Genomic DNA, 14,148 nt, shown 5'->3' with positions numbered 1-14,148 from the left:
ATGCACATGCTGACTTTGATTCTTTGTGCTTTTTATTTTCTGATTCAAAAGGAAGTTTTATTTTGGAAAACTACTGGATTCTGTTCACCACATCCGTGGTGACTCGTTGCGTGACAAAGAGCGGCTGCTCACTCGGAGCACTAGCTTAGCTTAAGGCCCGAAGCTGAAAGTTAACAAAAGCCAAACAAAAAGACGTGTTTAGAAAGTTTCTTTGGGGAGAAAAGAGTCAGTCAGGAAACCGAAGAAGAGCTTCACCTTCAGAGTAACATAAAGCTGCTGTTTACAGACTAAACCAGGGTTACATCCCAATTCCTTTACTACTCACCATATAGTGTGTTCGCCATTTTGTAGTGCTGTCTGAATCTACAATTCCAAGATCGAGTATGAACATAAATAGCTCTCTGTCAGAGTATAATACGTTATCTTAAACATTTCACATTTTGTGACATATCAAACTTAATATCAGTCTTCTATCCCCCTTCCCCCCTTTTTTCTTTTTCTTTACCTTTCTTTTTTATTCCCTTTTTTGTAAATTAAGTCCACTTCCTTGAAGATTATACCCTATATTATTGCCATTCTTCTTTTTCCATCCTCGCCATCAGGTTGAATGCTGTTGACATGGACCCTCACTTTGTGAGAAAGTGAGTTACTCCATCTTTCAATAAGTCTTTCGTCAATCACCGTTTCTCGGTCCAGCTTGATGTCTAGTTCTTTCAAAGTATCGGCACTGCTCATTAATGAAATTTTTTTTTTTTCCTGATTTCAGCTTTAAGTAACAATAATTTGCCCTCACTCGCCAACTTGTTGCTCGTAGCATTAGAGCTAACATTTTCGGCGTTCAAAGAGTTGTTGTCCTAGTCTTTCAGAGCACCTTGTTTTCCCAGGTCCTCTGGGTTTCAGGAAGGAGTTCATCTTCTTCTAGGGTTATCTTTTTTCTTCTGGTTGTCATGCGGGAAAGCACCAGGCAGTGACGGAATCCCACCAGAGGTTGTATAGGCCACAAAAGAGAGCTCCCTCCTTAGACATTGCAACAGTGCTGGGAGGAGGGAGTGTTACCACACGATATGCGTGACACGAAGATCGTCACGCTCTATAAGAACAAGGGCAAACGCAGCGACTTTAACAACTACCGTGGGATCTTTCTCCTCTGTATCTTGGGTAAAGCTTTCGCCAGGGTAGTCCACAACCGCTGCAACCGCCTGCAGCCTTGCAGATCGCGTATATCCCTAGTAACAGTGAGGGTTCCGGGTCATGCGATCAACCATCGACGTGGTGTTCTCCCTCAGGCAGCTTCAGGAAAAGTGCCGCGAACAGCGACGTCCCCTGTACCTCACCTTAATCTACTTCACCAAGGCTTTTGACTTGATCAGTCGGTCTGGCCTCTTCGCCCTCCTCCACAAGATTGGATGCCCTCTTAAGCTACTAAAGATGATAAAATCTTTCCACGACAACATGTCTGGCACTGTTCAGTATGATGGAGCGTCATCGGCCCCCTTCCCAATCAAGAGCGGTATGAAACAAGGGTGTGTACTGGCCCCGACACTCTCGCCATATTCTTCTCCTTGCTCCTGCACATTCAGTGAGTCCGAAGATGGGAAATTCCTCCACACACTGAGCAATGGCAACCTGTTCAATCTTTCCCGCCTCCGAGCAAAGACAAAGGTGCGCAAGTTTCTCATCCAGGAGCTGCTCTTTGCTGATGACGCCGCTCTCGCTGCTCACATGGAAGCCGCCCTTCAGTGACTCATCAATCTCTTCGCAGAGGCCTGCAAAGATGCAGGTGTATCAAGCATGCATGATGAGCACCCTTGTGTACGGCAGTGAGGCCGTATATAAGAATATTCTTATGGTAAGCAAAATTTTAAATGCAAGTTCATTTACTCTTGAATATTCCTGTCTATTTCATATTTATATTTATGTTTGAAAAGTTGTGTTTTAATAGTTTTAAAGTAAAGTGAAGTTTTAGTGTGTTCAATAACTGTTTATCTTGTTGGGTGTGGAACCTAGGGTGGGTTTTGGATTTTGGCCCCTATGTGATTGAGTTTGACACCTATGATGTACATTGATGTATTTGTCTGCGGGTAGATGCTTTAAAATGGAGCGGAGCAGGGAGCCTGTGGCCCCCGGTTGTAGCACCTACGTCACTTCTACAGGCTTTTTCTAACTGAATTTTTTCATCTGCTCCTCATTCACAACAATTTGGATAGAGAAAATTTAGAAATTCAATTTTAATCTTAATTTTCTTTAACCCTTGTGCTATCCTAGGCACTTTAACGTTGGGAGTTGGGTCATCTAGACCCACTAGACAGTGCTCTGAACCTTTTTTCTTCAATGATTTGTGATCTTCACTGGTGTCCATGGATTACATGAAATCTTTCCACCTTTGTCATGGTAGGGAGAACACGTCAATGTAAGGGGGGGGGGGGGGGGGTCATAGGACAGCACAAGGGTTTAGCATGTCCATCATCATGAGAAAGAAGCTGCAAGGACATGTTAAAAACACCAGACATATTTTCATTGAAATGGGTCTTTAACCCTTTTACACCGGAGCTTTAGCTTCATTTTTGATGTTCTTTTGACGACCGCAACTCTTTGACCATTTATGGAATAAACATATTTCCAAAGAATTCTAAATCTGTGGAAAGCAGGTATACAACATTTTACAACAGTTAAGTGTATACGCAATCAATGCAAATCAGCCGATTCTGTCTGCGAAGTTATTCAACACTTTATGCTAATAATTAAAAGAACACAAGTCAAATATAGATCAAAATTGTCTGTTTAGAATCACAAAAACACCCGACATTTATCTCCTGTATCCCACCAGAATGTCACAAAGGCTACCTTCTCATGGAAAAAACCTCTAAAGGCACATGTTTCTTTTAAGAACCTTTCCATTCTGAGTTTCACATCATCACCAAGAAAAAAGGAATGTTAAGTGGCTAGCACTTGAACTTTAAAACTCAGGACTGGATCCATTACTGTCAAATCAAATGTTATTTCCTCCAATGGGGAGGAAATGTACTGCAGCAACTCAATCCAGCAGCAAGGCATCAGTTCTTTTCAGAGATGAGTTCTTTTCCTCTGAGCATAGACATATCAGAATACATATTCAGAAGGCTGTAAGCATAGCTAAAGACCCTGTACATTAGGTACAGATGATTTAAAAGTAGGAGGTATTTCAGCCAACAACTGAAAAAAGGAATGTAATTGAAAGATTAGTAAATCCACACAAAATCCCTATTAAGTAGGGTTGTAATGATTAATCGACGAATTGATGAATTGATTATCCAACCAGATCAGTCTATCTGAGTCCCACTGGTTGAAGATTTGGATAAAGAAGTCCTGGACCCAGCTTAAGTCACTGAATCGGATCGAATTGTTCAAAATTAACCAGGATCAATTATGAATTGTATCAGCAAGCACTAATTTTGATGTGAGTCTAATCGTTAAAATGAACCATTAAATCCCTACCTTTAAGCCTGTCAATCAGCAGCTGTTTGTACCAGACCCCAGTAAAAAGTCAGCCAGCAGGCCTAAATGAAGAAAAACCTGGGCTTCAATGCCACCAAAGACTACCTGGCTTGTCTCAAACTGTTGGAGGCAAACATATTGGTGCCAAATGCTGCACATGGGAGCCTGGATTGACAGACTGTCACCAGGGAGCAAGGTGAAGCCAGGGCGAGGCCATGCAAGCCGGAGCTGTTAAAGGGCAGCAGTGACAGACCTTTGGCTAAATGTCCTTGAAGTCATCCAATCATCCCTCCAGTTGAAATGGACAGAAGAAGAAGAAATGTTTCTGACAGAACCCAAAAAAGGGCAGTTAATCCAGAGAAGGGGGGTTAGAAGAAGGGCAGAATTAATCTTCTGATAATATTGCAATGAATTTAACTGTCACGTATCAGGAAGATGAGGGCCAGCAGCCACTGATGTGTGAATGTTTGTGTGTGTGCCTGTGTGAGTGTGGGTGTGAGTGCATGAGTAAGGGGGTATGTGGGTCACAGTAATTAACATCTGTGTGCAAAGCTGTCTGCTTCATTTGATTTCAGCTCCTCTCCTCTTCCTCATCACCATCCATGTCAGTTTCACCATCAGGTGTGAAGATAGTGATCACTAGACTACAGAGGCGAACGTCATCAATAGTGGCCTTCAGGGGGCAGGGCCGGGGCCGTCTACAGAGACCTCATAATCAGCCTTTATGAGTCAGAGCCTCTGCGACATCCATATGCTGTGAGATTCATCAACCTGGACTCTGCTAATCTGTCATACTGTCAGATCTGTCTGATCTTGGGCAGCCTTAGTCTTTCATATGATGCTATATATTATCCTCTTTAGGACGTTTACTGTGACAGTTGAAGTGGGGCTGTGAGTCAAAAAGCCACTGCTAAACTTCCTGCAGGGTAAAAACTAGAAAAGATCTCCCTCTTTGCCTTTTTCCATCTTAAACACATTACTGCTGCTAGGATGACAGCTATTAGGACCTTTGGGGAGGAAAACAGTTAAGAGCGCTTGATTTAAATACTCACAGCTTTTCCAGGGCAGCCAAGCCAAAAAAGGAGCCATTCCTTAGCAGAGAGATTTTATTGTTGCTCAGATTTCTGTATGAAGACAAAGGATGGAAGAAGACGTATGAGAAAACGGACATCTTCAAATAGCTGATCAGTTGTAAATGCATTTCTAATGTCTGTCAAACTGCGTTGGCATGAGAAAAGCTTTGGGTTTGATCAAATCCTGCTTGTAAACGATCCATCCATGGCATGCTTCTGTCTTGTTTACTGTTCTTTGTTTTTAAGAGGTGTAATGATCTGAGCCCCAGCTCTTCCCTGCTTCTCAAAAAGATAATATCTGCCTTGTGGAAGAGCTGGCGAAAAGCAGTTTCAGCATAATCCAATCAACTATTACATTTATCATAATGCTCGAAAAAATAAAAATCAATGATACACTGCACAGGGGCCTTTTAGGTGATAAATTCAAGAAATACAGCTTCTCCAGAAAGGTTATTTGCGTGGCAGATATCAGTTCACCCTCTTATTTCTTTCTTGGATAAAGTATGGTTGTGCTGAATGTAAAATGAGAAACTATGTGTCTCTGAGTGATGAATTAGGCTGACAAAAAAAGAAAAGTAGTGCTTAGTGGCAGGCACAAACTCACACAAACCCATGTCCCATTATTCATCTAAGCAGGCCTTGGGACTCAGGATTCTAAAGATTGTCATCAGTGAGTGTAGTGAAAATGTATACAACTTGAGTTATAGTTGTGTTTATAGAAAATGTGTCTTATCCAAGATTGCCTAAATCAACCTGAAATTAACTAAAGCTCAGATCAAACCGTCTTTACCTCTATCCATTGACACATTTTAGCATCGTGGTACAAATACAAACTCTTAGCAAGTAACTCACATAAACGGTTTGCTACCCACCATAGAGTACATGAAACAATGTTCCCTTGCAAACAAAAAACAGGTTTTAGTTGTTATATAATGTTTGACATATAATTCATAAGTTGATACTTTGAATTTACTTGTAAAAGACAATTTTATTGCTGTCAGTGGTAGGAAAATGAAAAATAATTTACTATTCATTGACAGAATTTAAGGTGATCATACATTAATCCCGACACATTATCATGTGTTGCTGTGGCTCCTCCCCCCCCAATCCGGAAGTGCACTACAGTTAACAGTTGTTGGAACAAATGGATTCATACGGTGGCCGACAGGGCTCACACTACATACAAATGGAAAAACGCAACGGCATTACCCGAAGCACAACGGCATTGAGAGACAGCGCAACGGCATTAAGACACAGCGCAACGGCATTACCCGAAGCGCGACGACATAACCGCAGCATTAACATTAAGCTCAGCACAACGGAAGTAATGACTTTTTTTCCGGGGGGAAAATAAAAGCCTGGCAGATTCAAACTATTCGGTACGACAGAATTTTAGGGCCACCAAAAAAAGTAAAATTATGAAATTTTAAACCGTAAATTTATGAGAAAAAAATTGTATTTTTACGAGATTAAAGTGGAAGTGAGCATACAGGGCAGCAGCAGCAACAAGTGAACGCTGCAAAGCAGCAGAGCAGACCGACTAAACTTAGTTGAACAGGTGAGCTGAATGTTTATTGATAACGTTCCAAATGTCTGGAAGTCTATTTGCTTGATTTATGATTTATTAATGTTTTATTTTTTGATGGGTGGTTTGCAGGATCTCTGCAGGCGATGAAGGCGACAGTTATGGAGTGTGCGCGCGCTGTGTGTGTGTGCGTGCGTGGGTGCGTGTGTGTGTGTTGGAGACCCCGCGTGCATGTGTGAGAGCACGGGCGAAAGAGGGGGGTGAGAGCGCGGAGCGGGAGAGTTTGCGTCTATATTGTGTGATCGAGGACTGAGAACCTTAATAAAAAGATGGTGTCCCTCCACAGAAGAAGTATTTTGTCTTATTAACTCGCTCTGGAGGCTGAGGATCCGAACGGGAAAGTGAACCCCAAACGAGGATCCGTCTTCGGCCCTGGAGAAAATCTCCCCTGCGTTTCCAACCACAGTAAGAAAGAAAAAAAGAGAAGTCATCGCGCAGGTTCAACAGTATCCCTGCAGCTGTCCACCTGAATCCTTTCTTCCTCCATTAAAGATCATATCTCTACGTCTGTCTGACACTTCTGTCTGAGGAGGAGCACTTTCTGGCATTTTCAACGTTCTAATGCTAATATAACAGACTATTTTCATTCCTCTTTTGTTATATGTTATAACGGGACGTTTCATCTGGAGGAGGGGGCGTATGTAAAACTGTTTACTTCTGCATTGGTGTTCGGATGACAGGTTCATGTCGTAAGGTGACAGATGAACTTCAGGATATGTGAATGAAACGGAAAATAAAGGCTGCAGCGGTCCTCTACACCCAAATGTGTCTCTGAGCTCCTTATTTTACCTATGAAACTCCGCTTTACTGACACCGAACCCCGGAAAACCGGTTTACACTGAAAATTATCTGATTTTGAGTCGCCAAAAGGTTCAGAATCTCATTGTTTTTTTTAAACCTATCCAAAAAAAAAACTTCAGAAAAGGCTCCACATAATCGATGACTTTTTTCTTGTAAATTTACGAGATTTTAAATCGTAAATTCACGAGATAAAAAGTTGTAAATTTACGAGTTTTTTTCCTAGTACATTTACGACTTAAAAGTCTTAATAAAAAAAAGACAAAGAGCTTTAGATACAGATGTCACTGTGGAGAGCTGAGTAAATTTATTTTTTTAGACAAACGTATATTTGTAAGTAATCTAGTAAGAAAACACCTTAATCTTGTCCAAATATCACGTAGCTCCCAAGAGCGCTGAATAATTTGAAACTGATTTTTTTTTTTTGGTAGGAAAAAAAAGTCCTCATTTCCGTTGTGCTGAGCTTAATGCTAATGCTGCGGTTATGTCGTCGTGCTGCGGGTAATTTCGTCGCGCTTCGGGTAATGCCGTTGCGCTGTCTCTTAATGCCGTTGTGCTTCGGGTAAATTCGTCGCGCTTCTGGTAATGCCGTTGCGTTTTTCCATTTGTATGTAGTGTGAGCCCTGTCGGCCACCGTAGATTCATGCTTGAGAAACCGCTTCCGGAAGAGACTTGGTGCTTGTTAAACGTGTCACAACTCAGATCATAAACACGGCTCCATCTTTTGGGCGTCTTTGATTTAAATGAAATTCGAAAAAAAAGGCTTGAGCCCACAGGCGCTGCCCCCCCCCCCCCCCCCCTCGGTTTTTGACAGTTTGTCTCGCTGTTATGTCATTTTTTTTTTCCTTTGCCCAAAATTCTTAATCACTGGGTACGAGACACATTTTTAGGGACTATTTGAGTACGTTCCAGACTTGAAATTTTCACTCAAATAGGTAGTAAAAAAAATGTGCAAAAACAGTCTGGGTCTTGCAGACCAGGACTGCTGTGGGCCATGAATGTAGACCATAGCTTGATTGTTTATTTAGTCTGTTATACAGGCCTAAACTTTTGAAGCATTTCATGTGTTACACTTTTCTTTGGTTTCTCATTTCCCCAAAGTATTGGGATGACACACTTTAGGTTGTCTTTGAATCCGATTTCCTCTTTGAAGGTGCTGAAATCAAAATTCTGCATTTGTTCAAAGACTATCCAGCAAAAATGGAAGCTAGTTTATTGATGGGTAGAAGCTGGAGAGGCTCCTTTTAAACATCCTGAGACAAACATGCTGGGATGTGGTTCATGCTTCTAAAATGATGACTGTTCCTAGCATTAATTCACTTCATGGCTGCCCCATGTGCACACGACCACGGCCATGGGATTGGCTTTCCTTAAACACACCTTTGCATGCGTGATGTTGCGCATCTCCTCAGTATATGACCGCCCCCACCATCCGCCCACCCACACCTCTAGACACTCAGATTTATTCGAGGTCAGATTCTTGCATCACCTTCCTCTACCAGCTCCTTTAAATAAGCTGGACAGGGGAAGTGATTGAAGTGAATCAGGGAGCTGGGGTAATTGGGATGTGTTTCTGCTCTCCTCTGTGACGACAGCGTGCTCGTTATTGCTGCAGGCGATGTATACTCGTTTCTAACCCTTGGATTAAGCAGTGGAATCTCATGAAGGATTGTGCTGAAAGGGCAAAGTGTTGGCCCGGCTGCAAGGGGAGTAGAGCGTAAATATATCCATTAAAAATGTGGAGATAAACTCCTCCACAAAAAACAAGGAGGCTGGCTTTTTGTGCTGAAAATAGTTTGTTTGAGGCACTAGAATGATGACAATTGGTGAAGAATGCACAAAATATAGAGAGCACTTTTCATAACAGTCTTAGGCACAAGTCTTACTCGAATAGCTGTGATGTCAACATATGATAATTATAATGCACCACTCATCAAAACATAGTAAAGATTCATTAGCTTAGCTAAGATCATTTTCTATGCTATTTAGCCACATATAGTGAGCCAAAAACAAATGCAGGTATTTGATTTCTAATTTGTCACCACCATATTGTCATCTCCAAGCCTGTATGTGATAACTTAGGGGAGACATGTCCAAAGTCTGGCCTGTAGACCAATTGCAGCCTGCATTAAAAAAATGAAAACTCTCAGAGTAAAACTTATTTGGTTGAGGTCAGTGTTGAGTCAGATGGGTCGTGGTACAATTAGTCCAGAACTGCACAACTTCAATGTTGGTTTTTGGTCTACACTAAGTACAGATACAAATAGTTTCAGTTTTGATATTCTTTTCTTTCTGAATCTAACACTTTAAAGTGGAAAGCTGCAGCTTGAGAAGAGCCTGGAATGAGCAGCGTGGGTTGTTGTCACAAAGACTGGAGCTTGATGGTGCTGCGGATGTGTTCTGTCCCACATCTCCCCTCTATTCACTGGTTTCCTACACTTCCCGTTTTGGACAGGCCTACAGCTCTGAGACAAGCAGCTTCTGTTTGTGCAAACTCAAGTGTGTCCTTCGCTGAACATGTGTGTGTGTTTGTCTGCATGCCGACCCCTGCACAACCATCCCAGGCCTCTGTGTAACGTCCAGGAAATCACAGGAAAAACAGAATTGAACATTGTGTAAACAGCCGATGACAAACTTCTGGAGGGGCCATCCAAGTGTCTATTTTCATGATCAATTATGGTAACAGTAGATAAGCTGCTTTCAGTAAGGGGAGGGCATGCCTTCTGCAGGGTCTCTGAGACAAATAGCTCATATCTCCATCCAAATAAAATAAATACTTACTTTTTATAAAATTCCCAAATGACATTTTGTTTTTTGTTGTTAGCATGGATGATGGTTTAGTTCCCACATTGAAGTGATTCCTTTAACAGCCCTTTGATTAAATGTCAGTTGTTCTAAAGAAACTGCTTTTACTGTAAGAAGATCATTGCCATTGTTTTACTTGAGTCACTAAAGAGTGTGTGTCTGTGTGTGTGTCTGTGGGGGGGGGGGGGGGGGATATACAAGTATAAACACATTCTAGCTTTAGCGTTTTGAATAAGTTTTATTTTGTTTTTCTGGTATTGTGTTGCACAAACTTTGAAAAAACACAGTATATGAAAAAAGCATGGGTTTTCTGCATTTAGGGTATGGAAGATGTTATTGATAGAAATGCTTTTTATTCTCACTCCACATCACAGCTGGGATACTTCATTGAGGCCCAACTAAAACATTGTTGCACTAGAAACCGCCTGCAGGTCGACATCCAGCTACAGTATATTATTATAGGAGAGGAGAAACAGAAATAGCTTCCACAGATGTCTGTGGCTGCTTCTAACCAAGAGACCAGAGTATTCAGGATCCCATTGACCAAATTTACAAACCTCCACAGGTCCCTGGACACAAATTTATATTGAAAAAGTTTGTTTTTTTTTAAATAAAAGATCAGATAGCTTTACAGGAATGACACGTATGTTTTAATTGATATGTATAACTTTAATTACTATGAAATAACTTGTGTTGATTTACATAAAGTAAAATCACAAATCAAATGTGACATAAATTAAGCAATCTTTAAGCTACATAAAAAATGTTAACTTCAGAGTAAAGAGGCAAACATGTAGAGGTTATTTAAGGAGGGGGGGGGGGTGAATTAATTCATTTTTGGAATGAATTGAAAAAGAAACACTTTTTTCCCGCCTGCCCGTTTATTCCTAAATGTTCAGCACCAACACTGAAAAAAGCCTTTCAATCTATTTTGCATTTATTTTAAATGATTCATAGTAGACACATTCTGCAGAAAAATTCTTTTTTTCTTTGGTTTATTTCAAGCAATCAAATAAGAATTATACACAAAAACAATACAATTATCAGTTATACATTCATACAGTGACGTATCAAACTTAGGATAATTAGACATATTCATAAATATTGCTTGAAAGGAAGTAGAAGGAAGCGAACTTATATAATCCCACCCCGTTATACTGTAACCATTTTATTACATGATTTATCAATATCTGGTTCTTAGCTTTTATCAGAGAGAATTAAGAATCCTTAAGTATCAATAAAGCACATGACAAAGATGAATTACTTAATTATTATGTAAAAAAATAGACATAACTATTTTAAAAAATCAACATGGCAAATGCAGATCAGTTATTGTTTGTTGACAAACATTCCAAAAGTTTCCTGGTTCCTAAAAAAGGCAGAGCCGTCCTTGATTTTCAAATCAATGTTTTTCATTGGCATTCATTTTCCTAATTTGTCTCTGAAATGTCTGAGAGGATGACTAAACACCCCACTGTATTTGTAGAAATGTCTACTGTAATATTTATTTGATTCAGTTCAATACAGTAATATTTCAAAATGCCAACGATGCCTTTAATACTTTTTTTCAGTCCTCAACAGTGGGGCAGAAAAAGTATTTAGTCTGCCAGCAACTGTACAACTTCTAATCAAAAATTATGAGTGGCCTAATTTTCATCATACACACCATCATAGACTCACATTATGAGGAAATGAGAATGAGGAAAGAAAGCCAGCACATGGTCAGGCCTGTCTAAAGTCTGCTAGAGAGCATTTGGATGATCCAGAAGAGGATTGGGAGAATGTCCTATGGTCAGATGAAACCACAACAGAACTTTTTTGTGATAACTCTAACCATCGTGTTTGGAGGAGAAAAAATGCAGAGTTGCATCCAAAGAACACCATACCTACTGTAAAGCATGGGGGTGGAAACATCATGATTTGGGTCTGTTTTTCAGAAAAGGAACCAGGACGACTGATCCGTGTGTAGCACTTGTGTCAAATGTGGCCCTCCATGTCATTTTATGTGCCCTGCAAGAGCATAAAAGTTTTTCATTTCTTAAAATGAAAAATAAAAATTGGTGTGTATTAATTCATATCTAGGGGGAATTGGACTTGAAATATCGGATTGGGCAACTATGCATTAGGACTTAAACACTGTCCATATAAACTAACCTGACAGAATCAAATGTAAAAGGATTTCTGCTAGAGTAACAAGCAAACATATGTTTTCTATGCAACTGTAATTGTCACTTTAAAAAGTTAAAATAAATAAATAATGAGTTATTTAACATTAAGGAGTAGTTACATTTATTTTTCATTACATTTAGTTACATGTATAAGTTATATCTGGCCCTCTGAGGACAGCCACTATGCTGATGTGGCCCTCAGTGAAAATGAGTTGGACACCCCTGGCAAAGGAAATAATGAATGGGGCCATGTATGGTCAGATTGTGAGTGAAAACCTCCTTCCATCAGCATTGAAGATGAAACGTGTCTGGGTCTTTTAAACATGACAACCATCCCAAACACACGTTGCCTGGGTAACGAAGGAATATGGCTTCATAAAAAGTAATTTCAGGTCCTGGAGTGGCCTAGCCAGTCTCCAGATCTCAACCCCATAGAAAATCTTTGGAGGGAGTTGAAAGTCTGTGTTGCCCAGCAACAGCCCCAAAACATCACTGCTGTAGAGGAGATCTGCATGGAGGAATGGACCAAAATACCAGCAACAATTTGTGAAAACTTACAGAAAACGTTTGACTGTTGTCTTTAAACACAAAGGGTACACAACAAAATATTGTGTTGAAATTTTGTTATTGACAAAATACTTATTTTCCAGCATAATTTACAAATATATTCTTTAAAAATCAGACGATGTGATTTTATGTTCTTTCTTCTTCTCATTTTGTCCCTTATAGTTGAGGTTTACCTAAAATTACAGGCCTCTCTCATCTTTTTAAGTGGGACAACTTGCAAAACTGGTGGCTGACTGAATACATTTTTGCCCCACTGTAGAGGAAATGCTTCATCCAGAATGCCACTCTTCATTTTCATTCACTGCAGCTTCTCAAATGGGAGGCCGATTTGGAAAAACTTGAAAAACAGATTTAGTTGTGCATAAATCATATGAGATTTACTAGAGGTAGCAGTGATTTCAAAGCAGATACAAAAATAAAATGTTAATAGAAGAAAAGGGCAACCTCTGCAAATATGAGGACTTCCTCTAATGCTTTGCAGGATAGAATAAAAAAAGCCTTTTAGGCCATCTCCAGAGGACATTTTTCAAACATTCAAGCGATAATCACCTTCCCAACAAAGAAGATTTTTTTTCTGCTGAGTCAGCAGCACTGACTTTAACATGTTCAGTTACAAACCAACAGAGAGCTGGAGGTGACATTTTAGACAACAAAAGTCTGAACAGACCTAAAAAAAGGCTTCTGTATGCATACATTCTGAGACATGGACACTTCCTGGTTTACTCACAATCACAGCTGTGTTCTAAATGATGAACGAAAACTCTTGTAAGACTGAAAAAAAGCTAATTTATTCACTGAGAACACAAATAGCTACAAATAAGCACCCATCAGTGTTTTAATCAGCATGTTTGAAAGTGTCAGAGGACAGAGAGAGGGCAATGCAGTCCTTCCTGCTTCTTAAATGTAGAGGAAATACGTATTGCTGGTTTTGTAGGTTTGCCCACCTAAGAAGAAATCTGTCATCGTAACAGTAGGTTCATTTGAACTGTAAGAGATCAAAAATCCCAAAGAAAATCAAGAAATCCACTTTAAAGAATTTATATTCATTTATTTATATAGCATCGAGGGAAATAAGTATTTGATCCCCTACTAACCATTTAGACTTCTGGTTCACTCAGAGCAGTTGGATTCTCTATCAGAAATCAGCCTAAAACAACATGGCAGCAGTTAGTTGATGATCTCAAAGCAGCTGGAATACTTTACACTGCAAAGGTTAACATCTTTCAGTGCTCACAAAGTCCTCCTGCTTAAGAAGACATGTGCAGACCTGCATGGAGTTTACCAATGAACACCTTCATGATCTAGAGAGAGATTGGGAGGAGCTGTGGTCAGAACAGACCAGAACTGAGCTCTTTGGCATCAACTCAACCCGTCGTGTTTGGAGGAAGAGAAATGCTGCCCATGACCCCAAGAACACCATCCCCACTGTCAAGCAGGGAGGTGGAAGCATTATGATTTGGGGGGTCTTTGTGCACAGGACTACGTATCTGTGTGGATGGGAGGATGGGCGGAGCCATGTACCGTTAAATCCTGAGTTAGAACCTCCCTCCCTCCACCAGGAGGCTTAACATGGGTGGTAGATGGGTCCTCCAACGGGATCATGACCCAAACCAAACAGCCAAGACAACCAAGGAACGACTGAAGAGGAAGTAGATCAAGATCATGGAGTGGTCAAGCC

General features: G+C 40.4%; 1 protein-coding gene across 1 annotated transcript in view; it reads right to left on the bottom strand.

Moving 5' to 3' along the window:
- LOC101156843 (adhesion G protein-coupled receptor A3) overlaps positions 1–14,148 on the bottom strand; it is a 207,733-nt gene that overhangs the window by 181,400 nt on the left and 12,185 nt on the right. The window contains exon 2 of the mRNA XM_023963140.1: positions 4,527–4,598. Coding sequence (XP_023818908.1) covers positions 4,527–4,598 — 72 coding nt within the window. The remainder of the gene's footprint in view (positions 1–4,526; positions 4,599–14,148) is intronic.

Source organism: Oryzias latipes, chromosome 15 (genome assembly GCF_002234675.1).
Source record: "Oryzias latipes chromosome 15, ASM223467v1".
Taxonomy (NCBI): Eukaryota; Metazoa; Chordata; class Actinopteri; order Beloniformes; family Adrianichthyidae; genus Oryzias; species Oryzias latipes.
Note: the sequence above shows the minus strand (reverse complement) of the source record. Positions and strands in the feature narration are given on the sequence as shown.